The sequence below is a fragment of the Microchirus variegatus genome (assembly GCF_963457635.1).
Source record: "Microchirus variegatus genome assembly, chromosome: 10".
Lineage (NCBI taxonomy): Eukaryota > Metazoa > Chordata > Actinopteri > Pleuronectiformes > Soleidae > Microchirus > Microchirus variegatus.
The window spans coordinates 11,100,051-11,124,354 of record NC_139811.1 but is presented as its reverse complement, the minus strand read 5'-3'; the positions used below and the strand labels follow the sequence as shown (position 1 = coordinate 11,124,354).

At 42.6% G+C, this 24,304-nt stretch overlaps 1 protein-coding gene across 1 annotated transcript in view; it reads left to right on the top strand.

The window, feature by feature from the left end:
• Positions 1-290: 290 nt before the first annotated feature.
• The window catches only part of grin2aa (glutamate receptor, ionotropic, N-methyl D-aspartate 2A, a), a gene marked incomplete at its 3' end in the record, with an annotated part of 132,320 nt that continues 108,306 nt past the window's right edge, over positions 291-24,304 (top strand). The window contains 2 exon segments of the mRNA XM_083896412.1: positions 291-371; positions 10,793-11,299. Of these exon segments, the coding sequence (XP_083752538.1) occupies positions 10,796-11,299 (504 nt within the window). The 5' untranslated portion in view covers positions 291-371; positions 10,793-10,795.

The window sequence follows — 24,304 nt, the reverse complement described above, 5'->3', positions numbered from 1 at the left end:
CACCATGCGCGGGGCCAGCAGATATTGCAGTGGAGAATCCGCGGTATAGGCGCGCGCACACACATACGCACACGCGCGCACACACACACACACTGAAGACTGGATTACAACAACAGTGATTTGATTCGCAGCCGCGCGCCCGTGAAGTGTTAAAACGGGGGATTTCATTCATTTTTTTGTGTGTGTGGAGCCGGTGGAAATACTTGACTGCCCAGAGAGGTTGGAGGGTGATTTTTTTTCCTTTCTCGTGTTGGTGCAGGGTTTGAAAGAGTGATAAGCACCACAGGCTGCATGGTTCCTCGGAGGAGAGAGGCGGCTGTTACAATGTCATCTCACACCACTGTTTTGGAGCTCCGTGGAAGGGAGATGCTGTAAGTACTTTTGCTCTTTTTTTTCTTCTCTCCACCGCATTTGGTTTTGTGGTGGTTGATCATGCACGTCTCCTTCTTCTTCTCCCACCCCCCCCCCCCCCAGTCAGTGCAGGCGCTGTGTGGGTTTTCAACCCACTGGCGTCCCCTTATCCAAAGTGCGGCACCTGCACCGCAAAGAGCACAGCTGTCCTTAAAACACCCCTAATGGGATTCAAACGACGTGAATGAGCCACTGTGAGATGCGTTAAAGAGCAAAAAAAAAAATAAATAAATACACCTCGTGTCAAATTCCCCTGTATTTCTAAAGCTGCATGGCGCAGTGAGCGGAGCGCAGGTCTGCTTCAAAGCGCACCAGTATGTAACATCTCTGAGGCTGAACATGTTTAACACAGTCACATGAAATGCACGCACCTGCATAAACTGACGGAACAGGTAAAAACACTCGGATTTTGCCTCATTTTTTTTTTTACAGTTGTGCACATGCACCATAAGAATCCGCCAATGAAGCCATAAACGCTGCGTTTCTTCTCCCCCCCCCCTCCCAACAGAGAGGACCACAGTGGAGCGTATACGACATATAGGTAATCTATAATAAATGGCCGTGCTTTCACTGTGATGTGATCCAGATGTTGGTCAACACAATGCGGGTTTTTTTTTTTTTTTTCTTTTTTTTTGGGCTGGCACAACTTCCAGCTCCTCTCCATCCCACACCAGGACGAACAAGCAGTGTTATGGAGATCTTATAGAACACACCATTATGGTTTTTTTTGGTAACTGAAAAAAAACGCTTCTTTTTTTTTTTTTGTCTATGACAGCTTCCAAAAAGTGAACACAGGCTTTGCCTTAAAAGAAGAAGAAGAAGGAATGTATCATGTTAGACGTGTCTTGGCCACTGGCGGAGGATTCAGGTCTGTGTTGCACCAACAGGGGTCGTACTTGTATTGTGTTGGCTGTGTTGAACGTAATAATAGGGAGATCCAAATTAATTTACACCCCCGTTCTTAGGACTAAGTCACGTTGTTGAAACGCAGTTTTCCTATCAGAGAATCTCTCTCTCCCTCTCTCTCTGTAAAGGCGTCAACCTCAGTCCATGGAGGGGCAATCCATATTTGTATGGAAGCAACAGGAAATGACATATTAACCCCCCCAAATGTAGATTGAGTTCCATCTCATAGGTTTTTTTTTTACTAAACTAGACTGTGCATGTGTGTCTTTGTGCATTCCTGACAGAAGATTTCTGTTACATGCATTATTGCTCATGAGAAGATGAGATGAGAAACTGCAGAGTCAAGAAGACGAGGATCGGGATCGCAGCTTTAGAGGACCACAGCCTCAAAGTTCTATTCATTCACAGCAATTCAAATTGTCATCAGGCTTTGCAGGAGAGCAAAGCAAGCAGCTCCCCATTGTCTTTTAAATTCATCAACGCTGTTTGTGGACCTTGAAATAAAAACCTCCGACAACTCTGACTGGGCTTCAGAGAAAAAGAGTCCCTTTGGGCAACGGCACAAACACTGCAGGTCTGGCAGAAAACCCCTGACAAACCACGATATGACAACTCTGAATCACTAAATCAATTGTTTTCATAACTAATATTCCTCTATTCATCATCATTACTTCACACTGTATGCCTTGGCAACAAACGAGTATTTACATTCCCGTAAAGCAAATTAAAATTCAGAAAGAGAGTCTGATATGGGCCTCCTGCATGCTAATCGTGCAGAAAGTGAGTGATGCACCAAAAGAGGTGAAGACAAAGGAGCGCAGAGAGCTCGGAGGGTGAAATCTCCCAGTGCAACATGCAGACGTGGGTCGTGATTTCACTTCTTTTCTTTCATTTTCGGGAGCGAAAGATGTACGCGTAGTGGACAGACAACATGTTGAAGCCCGAATGGTAACAGACGATTACTTCCACTGAGCTTCTCATGGGCGCTCATGCACACGTCAGGGCACACACACACACACACACACCAGATGGCATGGGCCAGAGAGACATGGAGGGAACGGCTGGAAGAAAATGGATAGAGCAGTGAGGTGACAAAGGAGAGGGATGTTAGCAGAAATGGAGGAGTGTAGTTTTTTTTGCGTTCGGGGGATACTACAGTACGACGAAGTTTGGGGGGGGGGAAATATGCCTTAACTTTTTTCGTCCTTGTGAGTCCAACTTCGAGAAGAACAAATGCTGTGTTTCCTCATAGGGCTTGGCAGTAGTTCAACAACTATATACTGTGATTGCAATTTGCCCTTCAATATTTATATAACACAGGCTCGCTCTGTATCGCTATAACACATAATTAATATAATTGTTTTGCCTCAGATCTATGAAATGTGTCCGTGTTTTAGCTGCGGTGCCAGTTCGTATATCGTGTATAAGCTTTTCTTTCGCAAAGTTGTAATCATACAGTCCAGTCCAAAACAATCCGCCCCATATTAAATCACTGTGGTTATTTTCCCTCACACACTTGAATTCTCCTTTAGAGCCACTGGGGACGTGGAACTGTTACTGTGGGTTGTGTTTAACTCTCCATGACTAATGGCCTGATCTTGCTGTGTAAAATCAGCGGAGTGCCCCTTTAATTTAGGCAAACACTGTGGACCGACACGGTATTTGCTGTAGTGCTTCAGATTTGATCACAAATCCGTGTAGGATGGCTTTGGCCCTGGGATAAATGTAAGGTTTTTTTTATCAGGTTTTGATGGAGCATCTGTCGCGTTCACTTAGTACGACTTTTCCGGATGTAGACAAACTGTTGTTGAATAGAGAATGCATCAGGAGGAGAGAAAAAAACGCTTATTTTTTTTTACATCAAACTAATTTTTTCGGCTAAATTTAAACCATTATATATTCTCTTGAATAAAACTCCTTTATTACTTTGTATGCAAATGCCTGCAGACAAGTCCTAACATCGGCGGAACATATTTGCATATGCTATAAATTCTCTTTTCTTGGTGTCTTGGCGTGGTGTCGGAATTAAAAATCCGTTGCATAGAAAAGGATGGATAGATGGATGCCTGAGAGGAGGAAGAAAGACACACAGCTCAGTTATTTTCACATTTAGTCGTTGTTTTTTTTTGTCGTGTATGTAGACTTTGTGTAATTGGTCACACTCTGACTGAAATGCAGGAGCAGGGAGACGAAAAAGTCAAGGAAGGAAGGAAGGAACGCACGAACACGATGACGTGCGAAAGTAGCGGCGGAGCGAAATCGTCACCTACGTGTTGTCAAAGTGTGCCGAGGGGAAGGAGGAGGAGGAGGAGGAACAGCTGACAATGTGAAGATGAGAGAAGTGAAGAAGGAAATAATTGTTTGGACTTGCTGATGCAGAGATACAGACCTGAGAGTGATGTTTGGAGATGGGATTATGTAAGGAGAGAAAAAAATAAAAGAAAGAAAAAACATGGGGCTTCAGCATTTCTGTGGCCATGGGGAGAGAGTGTGGGACTTGAAACATGGCTACAGTCAGCACTATACTGTCGAAGCTGCTTGTTGGGTCTTTGTTATTGTTGCTGCTTACCAGGTGTGCGGTTAAGAGCTTCTCTTTATCCTCATCACTTTTTCCTCATGAGACACAAGCTCGGAGAACAAAACCCCGCTGCTTATGAAATGGCTAATGCAGATTTTCATTTTTTTTTCCCCCCACACAATTTGTAGCCTGGTGGTGCATTTGTGAACTGTTGCTGCATTACCCTTAAACCTGAACAAATGAAGAAATAACAAGCCCTTTAAGGCCACATTATACTTCTCAGACTGCGTAACCACGGAGACCCCTCGAGCCTTCATACTTCTCCGTTGTGGTGACGCATACGCACTGCAATTTCCCGCCCGATCAGTAGGGGTCGCTGCGCAAGGTTGTTGTGCTTTTGGCTACAGTGAGCAATGGCGTCCGTTTCTCACTTTTCTGTGCCCCGGAACACAGTTTTAAGATATTTCGAGGCGAGAAATTGGCCATTTAGAGTCTAAACATTTGCTGTGTGTATTAAGATATGACATATTTATATTTATAGTTTGGCAGCGACTTTGTCGGCGGTGATCAGCTCCGCCTCTGTGGACGCTCGGTGCGCACTGTGGCCGCCACAGAGCAGCGTTATCTCGGCCTGTCCTGAGGACCAATCGCAGCTCTTGCTCTTGTCCCTTGACGGAGTGACGGACACTTAAAAAAATATTTCGTGCAGTCGGAGACGACGCAGAGCGCTCTGCGTAACCTACGTAGAGCACTTTACGCAGGAGTATAAATTGGGCTTTAGTCGGTATCATATAAAAGAGAGCAGCTGGAAGATAGTAGAATGAAATGTAAATAAATGGAGGAGACAGTGCGATATGGAGAACAATACATACAATATAAAGGGGAAGGAAAAAACACACACATGTATGCTCTGGGCCGTGGCATAATACAACACACACACACACACACACTTCTCATTCTCCGTATCAAACTTACTTTGTGAATAAATCATGTTCAAAGAGTGTGTACAGTATGGGAATCTAATTTTAATGCCATTTAGGCAGACGGAGGTTAAGAAGAATTCTGACTGCGGCGGTAAATGCAATCATATTAATCGTCATGTAAAGATAATGCGGCTGCATTATTGATGCACGTGAAACCTAGTTGTGTGTGTGTGTGTGGGCCAGACGTGCGGGCTTCTGTGGCAGTGAGGCCACAAGGGAATCGTTGGATAATGGTAACGGCAAGAGAGGCTTCACTGCTCTCGCTCTCTGTCTTTGTGTGAAGTCCAAACTCATTTAGGGTCCCCAACAACTGCAATATGCGTATATTTGGGACTTTAATCAGTTGATGCAGTGACAGCATGTGGAGTTACCTGGGCAGCCCATGGTCAAGAGGGAAGGATTTAGGCTTTTGCACAAGAGAGTGTGTGTAAAATGGATTAATTCTATATCTTATTTAGATGAAAAGCACGTCCCCATCATATATCATTACTGTTTTAAGGCGGTGTTTTCCCCCAATCCTGGTCCTTGGTGACACCCTGCTGCAACACCTGATTCAGATGAATGGCTCGTTTGAATCAGGTGTGTTGTGAGGAGGAGGCAGGAGCGAGGATTTGGGAAACACTGCCTTCGTATTGAATGATACACGCTGCTTTAAGGTAAGGTTAATGTTTAAGGTAGTTATAAATACTTAGATTAATTACATTAAATAGAATGCAAGTCATTGTAGCGTCCTCTGAAGTAATGGAAACACGTGTGTGTGTGTTTGTTTGTTTGTTGTTCACTGATCACTAAGAGGGAAACCTAGTTTTTTTTTAGTCCGTAGTTACATATACAGAGAATTTCAATTTTGTGCTACATGTGAAGCATGAGGAAATTTGAGTCTGTGTGTGTGTGTGTGTGTGTGTGTGTGTGTGAGTGAAAGATAGCCAGTTGTATGGCCGTGCCTGCCAAACATCCTTTACTGTTGTGGTGCCAGGAAACATTAGCCTTTGTGTGACGACAAACTGCCCCAGTCCAATTTGGCTGGAGATGCTCTCTTTCTCCCTCTCTCTCTCCCTCTCTCCCTTTTTCGTCCCCTTTGTTTTTACTCTTTATCTCTCCGTTGTCGTGCTTTTCTGTACAGTTCTCCCATCATCCTTCTCTCCCTACAAATCCACCTGTGAAGAGGTTTGAGACAAGAAATATCAACAAAAAAAAAACGTCCACACGCCTCATTTTCAACTGAAAGATAATCTTGTCAATAGATGTTCCCGTTACTATAAATACCCTAATATGCCAAAAGTGGCAGCAGTTTGACCCTTCATATAAAGTTGGTTTTGCGACACACTGTAGGTGTACAAGTTTTTTTTGTTTTTCCTTAGGTGAGTACAGCATGTCCTGAAATGAAGCAGTCGCTTTCTGTCACCCTTGGTTTGAATAGTATTCATGAGAACAGGATTATGCAACATAGAGAAACATGTCCCTGAGTTCCTGTGTGGACAGTGTGTGTGTATGTACAGTATGTGAGGAAGGACTTTTGTCTCACACAATTGTTGCATTGTGGAATATTCTTTTTTCATAGCCTTGATTTTGCAAAAACAGTGTGTAAAATCTTACGTCTTCCTCAACCTTCAGACACTGCTAATGAAAAGCAGATAAAGATAAAGTGTAAGAATTAGCGACACTTAATGGCGAGATTAGAGCTAGCGGTTGATAAATCAAGTACTTGTTTGGTCCTTACAATGATGAGGTCTTGAATGCCTAGTTATGTCCATCAACCCTATATGACTCAGTCTTTAAAGGTGCCATATGTAAGAATGTGGCCAAAAACTGTTACTAAATTCAAAATACCGAGGTCTTTTAGTTTTAGTTTTTTGATGTAACTGACAACCCCGTGGTTGCTTGGCAGCTGAGACTCTACCGACTGCAATGATTGGTAGACGGCGGTAGGTGGCGACACATGCCAAAACATGATTTCAAAACATAAACATGATTTGCAGTCTGCAAAAGATTTCTTTTAAATCAAATATTTTGGCTGTACTGTTGTTGTTGGTGAGTTCAGTTTGTTATATGAACATTATTCCTGAGTCTCTGTGACATATTAGGAGGATTTTATGGCCAGTTGCTTTACATTTATTACATAATGCACCTTTAATTATTTAATTGTTATATGGAGCAAAGAAACCATACAATATTCACATGTAAGAAGCTTAAAAAAACACTCAATAGGGTATGGATACGAATATGAATGTCACAAATGTCACACATTGTGTCCAGTCTTCCACTTTCCCACTCTCTCTGCTGTTTCCTCCTCCTCCTTCGTCGGTCTGTGTGGGTGAACTGTTCTTCTTTAGTTGTAAACTTGCGCTTTAAAAGCATGAAATGCACGTTCTGGCTGGTTTTGTCTGTTCAGGCATGCCGCAGAAACACGGCGGCGCAAGATAGCTTTGCTAAAGCAAAGCCCTTTAAAGCCTCCTAAATGTTACACATGGCATCTGGAAGGCTCCGTTGAGATCTGCGAAAGGCAACATGCAGCATGTGTAAAGACCAGCAGTTATGATGGATCTTCAGCTGGAAAACCTTGGGTTTAATTTCCTTTTGTCTGCTTTTGTGCACTCAGGTGAGAGCTTGAATAGAAACCAGCGGCGTGGCTGCTCTTCTCTAGTTTTGTGATTAGTGAGTTTCCTGCAGAGCTGCTGGTTAAAATCCCTGCACCAGTGTGGAGATATGTGGTGAAGCTTGGAAATGTTATCTTAGCTTTGAAATCCATTTAAAAATAGATAAACACTGCATTTTTATTGACAAAAATCATTTTTATAAAAGTAGTGTTTAATTGTTCCGCTGAGAAATAGATATCAAATGATGTAGAATTAAATGATTCATGAGCTGTCAGATCAAGCCTTTGTGTAATCCCACAGCTTTTTGGGAAAAGGAAGATGTGGACGTTCTGACGGAGACAATTGCAATCCAATTGGCGTCGGTGCTCTCTCTCTGCAGTGAATGGCCTGAGATTTGAATGATTCATTCACAGGTCTAATGCTGTTTATGCTTAGTTTAAGCCAGAGCAGTCCTTCCTTTGCTCACTTAAAATGCGTCAGGACACAGGTTGAGTGCTCATGCATTAATCTGCTCACAATAGAGTGTTTCACCGGAGTCTCAATTTCATTACAGATTCGCAAGTTATTCCAGAAAATGATCTAAAATTTAATCGTGCTGATGAACAGGCGATCCAGCTACAGTTTTAAGGCTTTTCTGAGTGTCTTAATAATGGAAAACTTCAAAAAAGAATACATGTAGTACTCACCAAAGCTTTCTGATAAGGATCCTTTGAATAAGGTTAGAGGTTAACATGTAAGATGTAGTTCTTGCACACTTGTTAGATACATCCATCCATTGTCTACTTCTTTATCCTCCACATGAGGGTCACTGGAGCCAATCACAGCTGACACACGGGTGAAAGGCGGGGTCACACCCTGCACGGGGCGCCAGTCCATTGCAGGGTCAACACACAGATGAAACAAACATTAAAGGTGCATTATGTAATAAATCTAAAGCAACTGGCCATAAAATCCTCCTAATATGTCACAGAGACTCAGGAATAATGTTCATATAAGAAACTGAACTCACCAACGACAACAGTACAGCCAAAATATTTGCATTAAAACAAAAATTTTGCAGACTGCAAATCATGTTTATGTTTTTGGCATGTGGCGCCACCTACCGCCGTCTACCAATCATTGCAGTCAATAGAGTATCAGCTGCCGAGCAACCATGGGTTGCCAGTTACGTCAGAAAACGAAACCTAAAAGACCTCGGTATTTTGAATTTGAATGTAGTAACTGTTTTTGGCCACATTCTTACATATGGCACCTTTAATTCACACCTACAGGCAATTTAGAGTGTTAATTAACCTCTTGCATGTCTTTGTACTGTCCCAGGAAACTGGAGAACCCGCGTAGAAATACTATTGTCATTCATTCCATCATGAGAAAACAGAAGAAAAGCAAAACAATTCCCTGGCGTGCAATTATAAAAAATCTCCTAAAGCATATTCAGTGTCTGACCTGCATTCACAAATGTGCCAAAAATGACTCAATTCTAGATGTCACTTCTGAAATCTAGTGTAATCACAGTACAAGTGGATGTGTTACCTGTTTTTAGGAAATGCTTTTATAAATGAGACAAGTTTCTTCTGATCTCGCGACGTCCCGCTTCCATCAGTGGCACCGATAATAGACGGCTCCCGTGAATCAATCATCTGCCGGAATCAGGCTCTGCCTCTGATGCAAACAAAACACACACACACACACACACACACACACACACACACACACACACACACACACACACACAAAACATGTGGCCCCCATCACTGAATCTATAAATCTTCAACCGTGCACATGGACACATTATGTGACCATATGTTTTATGCCCTTTCTGGTTGCGTTCACGCTCTGCTGTTCAGCACACCTGCTCATATGTCTTATACTATGATGATAAACGTAGGCGCACGCTCACTCCATGTTTCATGCTCTCTGGGTATTGGGTTTGAGAGGCCAGTGAGTGTTTTCATGGTCCTGTCACACTTATGGATATTCTCAAATATACAAAAGCAACATTTCTTTCTATTAAGAATCTTTCGCTCCCTAATTCAATCCCCAAAGCATCCGCCTCTCTGTCTGTGCCTATAAGTGCTACTTCAAAAATGATAGACAGTGCTCTAGAGCATCCCAGGTTATTCACAGCAGCCTATTTTATATAAATCACTTCTTTTCAGCATTAATGTAATTTGTACCTGACTTATTTCTTAGGATAGAAAATGAACCGGGAGAGTTTGGTTTAATAAATGCTCTACAAATGAGACCGAAGTTATTAAACACATTATTTAGTTATTCTTTTATTTTGTGGTTGCATCATATTTTTCCCTATGTATCCCCAATATGAGGAATTTAAAGGTGCATTATGTAATAAATCTAAAGCAACTGGCCATAAAATCCTCCTAATATGTCACAGAGACTCAGGAATAATGTTCATATAACAAACTGAACTCACCAACAACAACAGTACAGACAAAATATTTGCATAAAAAATATTTTGCAGACTGCAAATCATGTTTATGTTTTGAAATCATGTTTTGGCATGTGGCGCCACCTACCGCCGTCTACCAATCATTGCAGTCAGTAGAGTCTCAGTTGCAGAGCAACTACGGGTTGCCAGTTGCGTCAAAAATGACCTCAGTATTTTGAATTTGAATGTAGTAACTGTTTTTGGCCACATTCTTACATATGGCACCTTTAAATTCATTTTTGTAGTATTTACCAACACCACTATGACATCTTAACCTATTTTCATAGATTTAATGCAATGAGAACACAATGTTCTGGTCTACATTTGAAATATTGGTTATGTATAAAAAACAGTCTCTCTTACTGTATGAAAACACACCAGTGCTTTAAACTTAATGCGAAAACGAATAATCTCTTAGTGACAATTTGAGCATTCTGATGTTTACACAAGCGCCTGCACACACTGTCAGACCCAGCAGGCTCCTCATGAGTTGTACATCAATCCATTCTGTATGTGCAGTGTTATATTAGTACACTTGTAAATTGCAAATCTCTCTCTGCCCGCTGCAAAGCACAGCTTGTTCCTGAATCATGTGATCTTTTCAGTCGTGACCACAAAATAAAGACTTGTTCATCACCTTTTCTCTCTGTCAACCCTCCGCAACTTCCTCTCAAGGCCATCCCCCTCCCCGCAGGGTTTATGTGTTTAATATCGTTTCAGAGAAGAAGGTGAATAAAAAAAGATGCTACCTGAAATTCTCAGCTGAAAAGAGTTGCGCATTAACTATTTATCTCTCTTGTCTCCCTGTTTCTCTCTCTCTCTCTCTCTCTCACTGCCATCATCTTTCCACATTTCTCCTTCCCTCACCCCCTCTGTTTTTGATCTCTCTTCATCGCTTCTGTATCTCGACATCATTTTGTCCACGCAGGGGATGAAGTGGTTTGGCAGTATGTCCCTCAGCAGCAAAAGGAGTAAGAGGAGGAGCAGAAGGAGCAGCTGGAGCAGCAGCGGCAGCGGCAGTGGCAGTAAAAATGCACTGCTCCCCTTGGCTCTGCTGGTGGTGGTGACGATGATAGCGGACCCCGCGGTCGCCCAAAAGCGAACGGGCGGCGCCTCGGAAAAAGTTCCCGTCCTGAACATTGCAGTGATCCTGGGACACACGCGCTACATCTCAGACCGGGACATCCGGGCGCTGTGGAGCAAGGAGGACCCCATCGACGTCAACGTGGTCACGCTGCTGATCAACGAGACCGACCCGAAGAGCATCATCACTCACATGTGCGACCTGATGTCCGGGACCAAGATCCACGGCGTGGTGTTTGGGGACGGCACCGACCAGGAGGCCGTCGCCCAGATTTTGGATTTTATTTCCTCGCAGACGCTGATACCCATCCTTGGCATCCATGGAGGGTCTTCCATGATCATGGCTGATAAGGTATGTGGGAGTGCATGGGGGTGGATGGATGACTTTATGCAAGAATGACTGCATGGATGTTGTTGATGATGAACGGATCAATTTGTGCAGAGACTCATTGGGTGAAGAGATTCATAGAGTTTTCAGCAGCACTTGTCTGTTTGTGAGCAGCATAAGAATGAATGACAGTTTTTGATTAAAACGTTCTGGGGATGGTTGTGGCCTAATAAAAAAAGGATTTGATTTTGACAGAGATCTGGATTCACCTTGCAAGATAGGAGCATGTAAAAAAGATAGTATATCGATTCCTTTTTAATTGTTTGAGTCCGTAATTGATGCTTATATCACAATGTTTGAGGACAGCGAGCGAGAGGTCATGTGATTATGTAGGCCCACTCGTGGTCATGTGACACTGAATTCTGCCCATTCATAGAATGTGTGGATTTTTACGAAGCCATTTAAATACTCTGTAATGTAAATGTCTTTTAAACAACAACCATGATATTATCGTAGACGATGTATCTTGCCCACCTCTAGTATATATTGACGATGTGGGAAAGTGAGCGGCCTTGTTGGAGATTTCTCTCGTTGTTATCGATTGCTTCGGTTTGGAACATTTTGCCAAAAAAGTCGTGGCTCTGTAAAGCCCGCGCCCACTTGTCAACATCGACACATTTAGCTGCTCCTTCTGTCTGCAGCCTCTAAAATGATTACATCTTATCGCGCTAAGAGACTGAATGTGCGTGTCTGTTGCACCTTACAGATACCGTATCAGTGCAGCTGCTGGTGTCTAGAGAAGGAAAACAGAAAGGCGGCAGGGTGGCTTTGGTGGGAAGAGATAATGCGGTGGCGGTAAAGCAGGGTTCGAGATACACCTGCTGAGTTGTGTTGTTGGAGGAGTACAGGTGTAGAAGAGGAGTGACGTGAGGAGAGCAGGGCGAGGAGGAGACAGCGGGAAATATTAAAGGAGCGGGTGTTTTTCACAATCTGGCCGCATACGGTCAACTAACATCAAGGAACCTTTCATTGCGGGGATTCCTTTTTAGAAAGTGCACGGTTTGTGTTTGTGTTTCACACTCGAATGGGGGTTTCTCTCGCCTGCCAATCACTTTGAACTTGAAGTAAGAATAGATGCACAGCACCGGATAGTGTGGAGCACTTAGCTGCTGGGATTCAGAGGCACAGAAGATCAAAACAGATCACCAGACACCGTGTTAGCCAGAGTAGTCTTTAACATGCTATACATATGATACAGTATCGTAGTGGAAATGAATGAAACCAGCATTGGTTGTTCTTTTCTCCTGTGGCATTAATGGAGTTAGGGCCGGGTCATACTTTCTGCGACATGGCGTAAATGTCATCATCCGCCAATTTCCGGGTTGCTCTGCACAAACCTGAAGCAGACAAAGCCGCGGACGCCTCCAGGTTGACTCCACATGGATCGTATGTGCTGAATACGCACAATTCCTGCAGCACAACACTTTCCAGTCTAGTTTGTGGTGTGCTCTTAAAAATGATAGTAACCATGGTAACTTGCTTATGGTTCTATAAGGAGGTCCAGTACCCGCTAGTGCCCACACACACACACACACACACGTACAAATCAGGGATACAAGGAAACGCAAATGAGGGCAATTTCCTGGTGAGAATTGGCTGCTACTGGAATTGAATATGAGATTGAGCATGCATGCATGGAACACTAATGTGGACCCTTGTTTACGTATTAATGAAAATCGTGAGCTTGCATGCACATGTGGAAATGCAAAGCAGCAGTGGTAAATATGACCCTGACCCACACTCTATCCTAAAATTTGTCCACAGTTTCTTGTGGGAAATTCATTTTTCTATAAGCCTCTTTTTACCTAGAGGCCAGTGTAAGAGAATCTTAAGCTCCAGTCACACTGGTGAATAGCCTCCTTCCCCCCCCCCCCTTTTTTTAATGCCACAAAGTAAACCCTCTCCTAAGTAGTCCTGCACATTTCCTACCAAGTTCCACCCTTTGGCCCACGTCTGTCAACTCTCAGTGCAGGGGGGTTGGTGTGTAGACCCTCTGAGTGATTTTTATTCATCTGTTAACAGTGAATGCATAAAGGTTTTAAACTGTATTGAACCTGTAATGCTATATATACATATATATATATATATATATCTATATCACCCTGTGAAAAGGTGCAGAGGAGGGAAGAGAAGGGCATAGGTGGTGGAGGAAAGGGCAAGAAAGGAGGAAGAATTTGATTGTTGGAAATGGAGCAGAAACAGATACGGTGAATGGAAAGAGGTGAGGCAAAGAATGAGTGGTGGAGAGTTAGAGAACATTGTGATTGGCACCTGCCTCACATCCTCAATTTTTGCACACACACACACACTCGCATGAACCTCGTTCCCTCTGTCAGCGCGCGTCACCGAAGCACTAGTGATTCAGCTTCTTGACAGCAGGCGTGTTTCCTCTGCAGGAACAGATGAGGGGAAAATAATCCACTTTAAAGGGCTCGACCCGCCACTTGGTCTCGTTTCGTCACAGTTTTTGCATCTTACCTCACATCTGTCTTCCTCTACTAGGATCAAATCCACACGCTAAAGCACATGTGCATCCGTCTCTCACCTTCCTCACCGACTCCACAGCTACAGGCCGAGGAAACGTTTCTAACCTCTCAGTCCTCTCTCTCTCTTGCGTCAAATGTGTGAAGTTGTTTCCACTGAACCCTCCTTAAGAGATGCAAAGCTTGACACTTGACATATTTATTGCCATGGTTTGTTTAAAACCAACCTTTTGCAGTGCTTGAACGTAATCTTGAAATACAGCTGATTATTGTTATTATTGATCAATTAAATTGAACCCAATATATGGACAATAAATCTGTAGATGCACCCTTGCTTACTGATTTATTGCATAATTAGCCTTTTAGCACAATATTCTACATAGTCATATAGATTTTCTACACATCAAAACCTGTCTACCATCTTCTGTTTCTGCGCAGTTCATTATACAAGACCAAGTGTATAATATATGTCACTATCTAAAACACAACACTGGAACGTGGTTCCTAATCGTCACAGTGCGTTAACAAAATGAGGATTAGGATTCTCGTGGAGTGTCATGCGTTGTATCCTCTCCTTGCAGAGTTTACATAGTCCTTTTTTTTTTTTTACCCTCCTTTGAAAGTTTATATAACTCTTCACCCTCTGTTGGTTAATGTTTATATGGTTATCCTCTGAAGTGTAAGTAGCAGAGTCTCTCTACCGCCTTGTTCTATGCAGATTTTTGCTAATCCCCATGTGAAATATGAGCAGAAGCTTGCCTCCAATGATAACGCCTTGTAAGACTCTCGGCGTATTTGTCTATTCATGCCTTCTTACTCGCGTGCACACGGACGTGTGTGGAATTTTCCGCACATATACCGCATATATGCTTTAATGCTTTTGCGAGCACTATGTGTGCGTTTCCTTTGCCTGTCGCTTTGAGGCCAAATCTCTCGGTGCTGATGACTTGCAGTCAAAACCGCATCCACGTGAACCTCTAGAGAATACTATCCAAGAGCCTCCCCCTTTAAAAAGAAGAAGCCTCCTCCTCTCTCTGCTGTTTTTTTTCTTTTATGTTTTTCGCCTTTCGTCTGGTGGTGTCCCCTCCACCCATCTCCATATCCTTCTTTTCTGTCTTGCATTCTTAATTGTTAATTAGATCAACTTTGCTGCGTTAGTCCCTTCCATACATCGCTCGTCCTTTTGTTGAATTATGCATCAAAAATAATGCATTATTGATTATGGAAAGAAAGTTTTCTCTTTCCGCATTTGATGCAATTCAGCTCGAGGTAGCGCTTTGGCAGCTCCCTCAATCTGCGAAGAGTTGAGATGAAGTTTTGGCTTCATCGCTCATTGTGCTCGCTCTCGTTCCCTCATCTGGTGTAATAGGGTGGGCGGATGTCTGGCCCGGCTTGTTGATTGGCTTCATGTAATTCTCACGCTAAATGGTTATTGACTTTCTCGCAGGTCAGTAATGGCGTCTGTATCATGTTGGCCACAAACTCGAACCATTCACTCTGGGCTTCTCCAGTCTGTTTGCACTAAACTGACGTGTCCAGTCCAAGGCTCTCTGCTGCAGAAGTTTCTCTTTTTTCTTACTTTTCCATGCCCCCTGATGTGTTAAGAACAGCAACGGGGAGATATGGAGGTTCAAGGTAATTGTATTCATCTCCTTTGGGAGAAATTTGGCTCGGTCGAAGGGCAACACTGCACAGAATAACAATAGAAAACAAGTATAACAAAACTTGGAGCAAAAAACTAAAAAAAGCACAATAAAAACGGACAACACAATATTTGAGGTTGACAAAAAGACAAGTGCTCATAGTGCGGATTATACAGTTCCTCATTATGAGCTGTGCACATAGCAACTCCATGTGCAAGTATACAAGAATTTAACAGAAAAAGGGATAAAAGAGTGTTTGTACCTGTTACTTCTGCACGGGGGAACCCTGTATCTCCTTTCAGAGCCTAATTCAGGATACAACACATGCGTGCAATTGGCTAAGATGCTCCTCGCCTGTCGGATTGTAGCCTTTTCAAAAAACTCTTGCAGGTTAAGAGAAGCCGGTGTCCCTATAATCTTGCCTGCTGTCTTTTTTCATTTAGAGAGATTTAGGAGATTTTCGTTTATCAGCAAGATTACCGAACCAACTGGTGATGCCATAACTGACTGATTGTATAGTTGTCCTGTAGAAAATGAAACACCAAACACCCTAAATATGTGCTGGAAATGAAGACGTTGATGGATTCTGGAGCAAACACTGGCCACACGTGTGCACCAGCTCAAATCTCCGTCCATGTAGACCTCCAGATATTTAAGGGATTCCACCTCTTTAATGTCATGACCATGACTGGCCACAGGGCCTGACAGCATTTCAACAGTCTCGCTTGTATTTATTTGAAGTAGGTGTGCATCCCACCAGTCCACAAAGTTGTCAAGTTGTTGGAATTCTCCGTTTTGCTTCCTGAAGAAAAACAAACTCTTTGCTTTTGAAAAAACAACATTTTAGAACAAAATAATTACGAAAAATGAATGTGATGCTCTTAAATGTGTCTCAGCAGTGTAAGACTGCAGATACACACACCCACACACACGGCGCCCTTGAGATGCTTCAAAAAATAATGGCACTAATTATCGCAATTATTCAGCAGTTAAAACAAATGAATGACTACTGTGTCAGATGCTGGGTGCATTTTGTATTTTATGTGTATGGGTATTGAAGGCAAACCCAAATAATAAAAATAACAAACAGTTCAGTTTCACTTTGAACCAAATCATAGCATACATCGTCATAATATCAATATCATCACTTAGTGGAGAGAGAAAATAACCGGAAGAGTCCTCCAGCAGAGCTGTAGTCGGGATGGGCGGCCACAGCAAAACATTAGAAGTGCAGAAATCCCAGGAATCTGTAGTCTAATATATCATGCTGCTATTATTTGTTGGGTGGCTGCTGGCGGGGGGATACTGTTCAGTGAGCATAAATGTGGTGGTTCAATCTCTGGATTTTTCACATTGGTGTGTTCTTGGAGCTGTAAAAGACTTTATAGGATGATGGGGGGGAAACAGAAGTATGGCCTCTCCTTAGCATTTGCAGCTGTGCCTGGCTCACTGTAGTTTTCTGATGGGTATTTTTATGAATTAAATTGATTTAGCAGGTGGCTAACGGCAGTCGGTGGTTACAACCTTACACATCCACCGATTTGGTCTCCACTTAAGTGTGTGTTTGAGTGCTGTCCTCTCCTCCTTACGCACTGATACACTTTAGTGGGGACCAAAGTGCTCAGTATCCTGTACAAACATACCATCATGCTTCAATTGCATGTATCTAATGTATTGATCCATAAAGGTATCATTTGTTAATAAATCCCAGGATCATCAATGCTTTGTTTACGTGTAAAGTGGTAGAATTTTTTTTTTTCTTAACCACACACTTGCTGCCAGTGTTGCAAATGTTTGTGTGTATGTGTGCGGTGGTATTTTGATCAAAGAACATTATTTATTCATCCTTGTTGTTGTCTCCCCCAGGCGGTATCATCTTACACACACACACACACACACACACACACACACACACACACACACACACACACACACACACACACACACACACACACACACACACACACACTCCCTACTCATGTCAAAACAACAAATCAGAGTGAATGATCAGAGTTTAAATCAGATTTTGTCCAATTAGGGTGAGGGTATGATGTGTGTGTTTTTTTTTTTTGTTTGGCTTAAATCACAGTGTTCTTTTAACAAGAGCATCTTCAGTTAGCTGAATGCAGCATTGCTACACGCGCGTGTCCAGAAAATGTGTATGTGAGTGCCGTATCAATATCAAGCCAAAACAGGCAATTGTGTGTCTCTATCTGTGTGTGTGTGGGTCCAGACTGCATAATAACATCACTTGGGTGTTGTCATATATCCTATTAACTCAGTAAGAGAAATTCCCATGGCGACACTTGTTAGCTGTGCTTGCTTTGTACGTTTGGAGTGCATAGTGCTTTTTTTGTGTGTGTGTGTGTGTGTGTGTGCACATGTGAGTATAGTGTTGTGTATGTGCAGATGCAGCTGTCGTGCAGATGAGAAATGGCCTCTTACTTCTGAGAGGGAATCGATTTGAATGGATTTGTGGGACCGGAGGAAAATAGAGGTGTTAGCTCATTCTATGAGCATATTTTTCCCCCCATTTTTTCACCCCTCCCTCTTCATCTCCCATCTTCTCTCTTATGCTTCCAAATGGCGGCCATTCCAAAGTATAGGAATACTTTACCACACACACACACATGCTGTCAGCTGATCTTCCCATCCAAATCAAGTTTGCTTTTTTTTTTCCAAGTCCCTTCTCTCTATCTCTCTCTCTCCCACATCCACAGACGGGGAAAGAAAAGTGCATATTACACAAATGGAGGGTGCATTTTCACAGCGACAGCTGTTGGCCAGGTAGGTAAGTCGGGTCATAAGCCGTAAAAAAAAGCTTCTCTGTAATAAAACCCAATGAATGTGTTGCACAGGCATGGTAAAAGTAAAAGTCACGACCCACACCTTCCAAAGCATCTTCTCCACATTCGAGTTAATTGACAAAGGCTTTGCGATAGCAGGACTAACATTGCAAAATGTCACTGCTTAATGGGAACTGAAATCCATTTCGATGTTGCACGCATGTCGGCGTTTACTCCGGTCCTTGCGTACTTCATCGCTGAAACTTCACCGTCATCTTGTTCCACCACGTTTCCTTTTTGCTGAAGCAGCTCCAGCTGAGAGCGACGCTTTAACGGCCGGTGCTTAGCGAGCATTTGATGCATCAGCAGCTGAAAACGCCGCTACGTTAACATCTATGCTATTTGTTTGGACCTCGTGCCATTATTAGTGTACCAGTGTTTTTGTTTGTGTACGCGCTCTGCTCGACAAGGACAGGCAAACAGTCTGGCTGTCATCAGAATAATCCTCTTTTGTCTGTTGCACACTTTTTTCAGTCAGACAAACGTATGCGAGTCTATCTCTCTGTCCTCATTTGTGCTTCCTGTTGATCAACCCAAGTGTTTCAGCAGTAAATTGAATTTCTGATCTGCTTGACTTGGCTTTTATCAGCCACCATAAGCCTGAAATAAATATCCCGCAATAAATATAACACAAGCCCCGGCGACAGAGATACTGAAGAGCCACATCGAGAATAACAGAGCTATCACAGCTTTGGAGCAGAGAATTTTGTCATCTCAGCTTTAAGCCTGACTAATATACAGATAACACATGCATGCATTTGCCGGGCTGCAAAAGCCCTTTCATTCCTCATCTTTGTGTCACGAGGCAATTGCACCAGTGTGAAGCCTTCCAAGACACATTGCTTCATTTTCTGAACGTTGAAGTCGTCTGATTAAATTGTCTACACTCAGGTTTTAAGCTGCAGAACCTCATTGGATCATAATTCCCTGGTAGATGCTGTGAACTGCTTCATTATGAGTGACAGCTACTTATTAACTGGCAGCTTCTTTCACGAGGACTTGTCCATCACCGTTAGAGCAGAGGGGGGAAGAGGGAAAAGATGTGAGTGAGAGGTTGATTTTTCAGACTGTACCGTTCCCACGGTCCGCTTCCACACCCCTGAGATAAGCGCAGGTAAATATCAGCGAGCTTTGCCTGAGGGATGTTGATTCGAGGGCTTGTTTGTGTTGCCTTGAATCTGCATTTGTAACACAAAACACATTCGTCTTGTTTTCATACATCTCGACAATCAGACGGGGAGTTTAGATTGAACAACTTGTCAAAGATGCTTCGTTAACGAAGCTCTTCTGCTTCTATTATTTTTTAAAAATTCCTTCCTTCGCTCATTTGTTTGTAGTCTCTAATACAGGGATCGAATCATTTGTTCAGGTACAGTTGAGATGTATGAAAATGTGTGATTATGTCATGTTTGTGTCATGATACATGTCACAATAAAAACAATAGCCAGGCAAACAAAAATGTACTTTTGCCTTTAAGTAAAGTGCCACAAATCCACAGACTATCTTTCAGAATATCTGCAGAGTGCAGACCATAGCTCTTCTCTGCAGTTGTTACACAACAGTGAAACATGCTTCAAAGCAGTTCTTCACTTAAATTTATAAATGACCTGGACATGAAGTCATGACATTTTTCATCATATTTTCATGAGGAATGATACCAAAATAACCGACCCCCCAACTGCTCCATTTTCTGGTACCCTCCCCTTGGGGTACCAGAGTAATGGTACACTGTGTGGAGCTATAGACTCACTATAGTCCGCTGATTGGGCGACAACAGAACAGCATCACTCCCTGTTTCTCCACTGTCCGCAGTCTAATTCTTATACGAAGTCTGCGATCCTGTGTCACGGTCACTCCTGAACCCAAGCCTCATGCGTGCTAACCATCAAGTCTTTAAAGCGATGTGAACACGTGAGTGCAGCGTAATTAAAGGTGTACGTACTTCACTTTAGTACTTCACTTTTCAGCTGCTGTGTTTGCACATTTTTGTTGCTGTGCAAGATTTTATTTTATGTTGTACAATCTCCCTGATAGTTCCACAAACTTGAGAGTGATGTAAATTCAAAATGGCAGCCAAGGGAATGAGGCCAGCTAATCTATTTAGGGGCTTGGACCTCGGCATCAGTAATAAGGAGGGGAGACGTGGGACCCTTTAATGCAAGAGGTTAGTAATTAACAATTTGTTTGTAAGATGTGCTGAGTGGACACATTATACTGCGTGTGCGCTCTCATAGTTAACAATGTGTCCTCTCTGAGCACTGAAGTGTCTTTGTTCTGCGAGGATTGGTGCAGTCCATTTTGTGCACACGATCTGCTTTGGGATTTTAATGAATACTGCTGGGAGATCAGACAACAATCCCTCACACTTGTAGTTTGATCTAATTTGATAAACCACGGAGAATAATACATAATCATTTCTAATGAATACAGACTAGAAACGCAATTACAAAGCTGCAGTGAAATTCAAAATCAACTTGTGCTGCTTGTGAAAATGAAAAGGTCAAATTCAATATTAAATTAAGACGCTCAACTCTTTCACTCATCATTGTCTGCAGCTTTAACCTCAACATGAGGATCACTGGGGGGCTGAAGCCTATGAGAAGCCATGTAGGCCATAATAACTTTTTTTTTTACCTCTCACATACACAATTTTGCCCTCACATAGAATTTTACCTCACACATTCACAATTTTACCTCTCACATACAATTGTTTTGCCCCTCACATACTCTATTTTACCTCTCACATTACATGTTTTTACCTCTCACATGACATGTTTTTACACATTACATGTGAGAGGTAAAACAATTGTATGTGAAAGGTAAAAGAGAGTATGTGAGAGGTAAAACAGTTGTATGTGAGAGGTAAAATTGTGAATGTGAGAGGTAAAATTGTGAATGTGTGAGGTAAAATTGTGTATGTGAGAGGTAAAATTGTGTATGTGAGAGGTAAAAAAAGGAATTATGGCCTACACGGCCCCTCATAGCAGCCACTCCCAGCTCACATAGGGAAAAAGGTGCAGTACACTCTGGACAGGTCGCGAGTCCATCGTAGGACCAACATACAGAAAAAAAAAATGCAATAAGGACAAATTTGTTAAATCATAATGGAATAGAATAAATGAAAACAAGTAATACAACATCTTCTTCCAGTTTGGCGCTTTAAACGCTGTTTTCAGTGCGGTTGTCCAATTTATATCTTTTTAGCACCAGATGTTTCGCAGCGAACCGTTTTATCTTCTCGGATAAGGTCTTTGCGTTTCTCTCTCTCTGTCTGCCGTTATCTCCTTCACTCATCCACATTTCTCATTTAATCTTGAAAGTCTATCTGCTCCCTCCCTCCTCTCTATGCTTCTCTTTCCATCCGGGGCTTGTTGTTAAGTGTTTGAAGATTCTAGAGATGTTCCCGTGTCAAAGCCGCGTCGAACGACGCGCGCGCACACACACACACACACACACTTACAGGTCATTACAAATCTGACAAGTGGAAAACACGGGGTATCCTCCACAGATAAGGGAAACGTGTACAGACACATTTATTGCGGTGACAATAAAGCGTCTCCTGTCGCCGTGCCAAACCTCAGAGCCCAACTGTTATTGTTCGCAGACATTCTGGTCCTAAATAGGTTGTAAAGAGACTCCAGACTACATAAAACTTAACTAACAGCTAAGAGCTTCAAGGGGCACGAAACTGGAAATAATTCAAAACCTAACACCGTGTTTTCCCCTTAAACAGCCTTTTGTAGTTGCGGGATGTGAACCTCAGTCCATTATATGAACTTGATTCTTACAAAGTTCACACATTTAATGCACACACACACACACGTCCACACACAGAGCCCAACAAGGTGATGCTTCTCCCCTGTCTTTATATTCACCACTTTTTTAAAGTTGTCCATTTCTTTCCCCTCCACTCCCTCCATGTCTGACTGTAAAGAGCACACATAAGTATACGGCGAGTGCACACACAATCATGCAGAAATGTCGTGGCTGCATTAGTCCCAGTCTTTACAGTGACCAAGCACAGTCGTGTTCGAGCGCCGTCTCTCACTGTACCTGCACCCTGTGTAGAATCCTTCTAGCATAGCAACACAAGTGGATGGAGTAGTTTCTCTCTTAGTGTTAGCGTTTGTGTGCAGCCTATAGCCCAGCACCGCACCATGTTGGGGGCAGTGAGCTGTGCTAAAAGACAGGGGAACGGAGCGATGCTAGGCAGGCGAGAGTGACATGAATTAAATATCCCCCCCCACCACCAACGAGCCTCTTCCTTGTTTCTCTCGTCTCTCTGTTATGATGGAAAGCCCTCTGGAGCATGAAGTCAACCTTAATTGTTCTGAAGTAGCACAAGGTCGGATGGATGGACTGGTGGAAAATAGGGAATCTTGTAAAAACGTCCTTGTGTGACAAGCGGCGAACAAGCTGTGAGCACCTTGGGGGGGCTCTCAGGAAAATGGCGTTACTCATGTTTTATTGGCACAGTCTGTTTATTTGTGTCTCTCTGTCTGCCTGCCTCTCTCTCTATCTCCCCTCACTTTGTTATGTACATGCAGCACTTTCTCTTAAAACTTCTGCTTTAAAAAGAGGATGCATCCATTAACATGAAAGACAACTGAAGAGCTTTCGCCGAATCTCGCGAAGTAACAGAAGCGTCCTTTTGTCTCACTGTCGACTCAAAGTGCTTCTCATCAAAGAGGGTTAAACGATATTTTACCCTCGAATGTTTCAGAAACATCGGACATTTTATGCGTTAAAGGTGCCATATGTAAGAATGGGGCCATAAACGGTTACTACATTCAAATTCAAAATACAGAGGTCTTTTAGGTTTCGTTTTCTGACGTAACTGGCAACCCGTGGTTGCTCGGCAGCTGAGACTCTACTGACTGCAATGATTGGTAGACGACGGTAGGTGGCGCCACATGCCAAAACATGATTTTAAAACATAAACACGATTTGCAGTCTGCAAAATATTTTTTTTAATGCAAATATTTTGTCTGTACTGTTGTTGTTGGTGAGTTCAGTTTGTTATATGAACATTATTCCTGAGTCTCTGTGACATATTAGGAGGATTTTATGGCCAGTTGCTTTAGATTTATTACATAATGCACCTTTAAATTATGGTATGTAGGTATGAAATTATGTCCTATGTGTTTTACATGAAAAATGTGCAGGGCATAATTTGCTCAGTCAGATTACATGATTTGCAAGTGTTCCACAGGAAACTGTGCAGTAGCTTATAATGAAGGCTTCATTGGCCATGAAATGTGTTCCTCCCCATTTTTTTGTCTTCCCAGTTTTAACTTCTGCTGTGAATGACTTTTTCCTTTTTTTTTTTTTTTTTTGGGATAGAACTATTTTTAGTTTTCAGGTCATTTGCAACTTAGCGCTCGCTTCTTTCAACCGGAGAGTTCTTCATATGTAGTGCTCGCGTTGTGTTGTTGCACCACGTGACGCGACTTGGTGCAGTGAGCGCGCGTCGATCCTTTTTTTAGATTTGTGGAATTTCACTCGACTTCAAAGATGGAGGCGAGAGAATGGGGGACAATGAAAGAGTGACTCGACAGCTTTGTCCTCACGGAGGCAACACAGTGGAAGAAAAAGAGATGGAATGAGCTCAAAGGAGAGAGTTGGACGTACAGAGGAAACCTGTGAGGGGCTGATGGGCTTTTTTAAAGACGCAGCTTTTAATTAAGTTGATAGTGTGTGTGGTTATTAGTGATAAGGGTTTTTTTTTTTTTCCTGAGAAAAGTCTGTGCACAGCCTATTAAATCCTAACCCCAACACTGTAATTACTGTAGGCACCTTCCTTTAATGTCTGCACTCTGTGACCCTCAAATCAGTCTGCTACTCAACGTGACACAGCTACATTCAAAGATGTTTAGATAAATAACAACCATTATTTTCATTGTAATCAGGGTTCATTCTTGTAAAGAAAAGCAGTAATAAATTGAACGTGTTATCAACACTATTAGTAATTGGATATCAAACAGCTGCCATCATCAT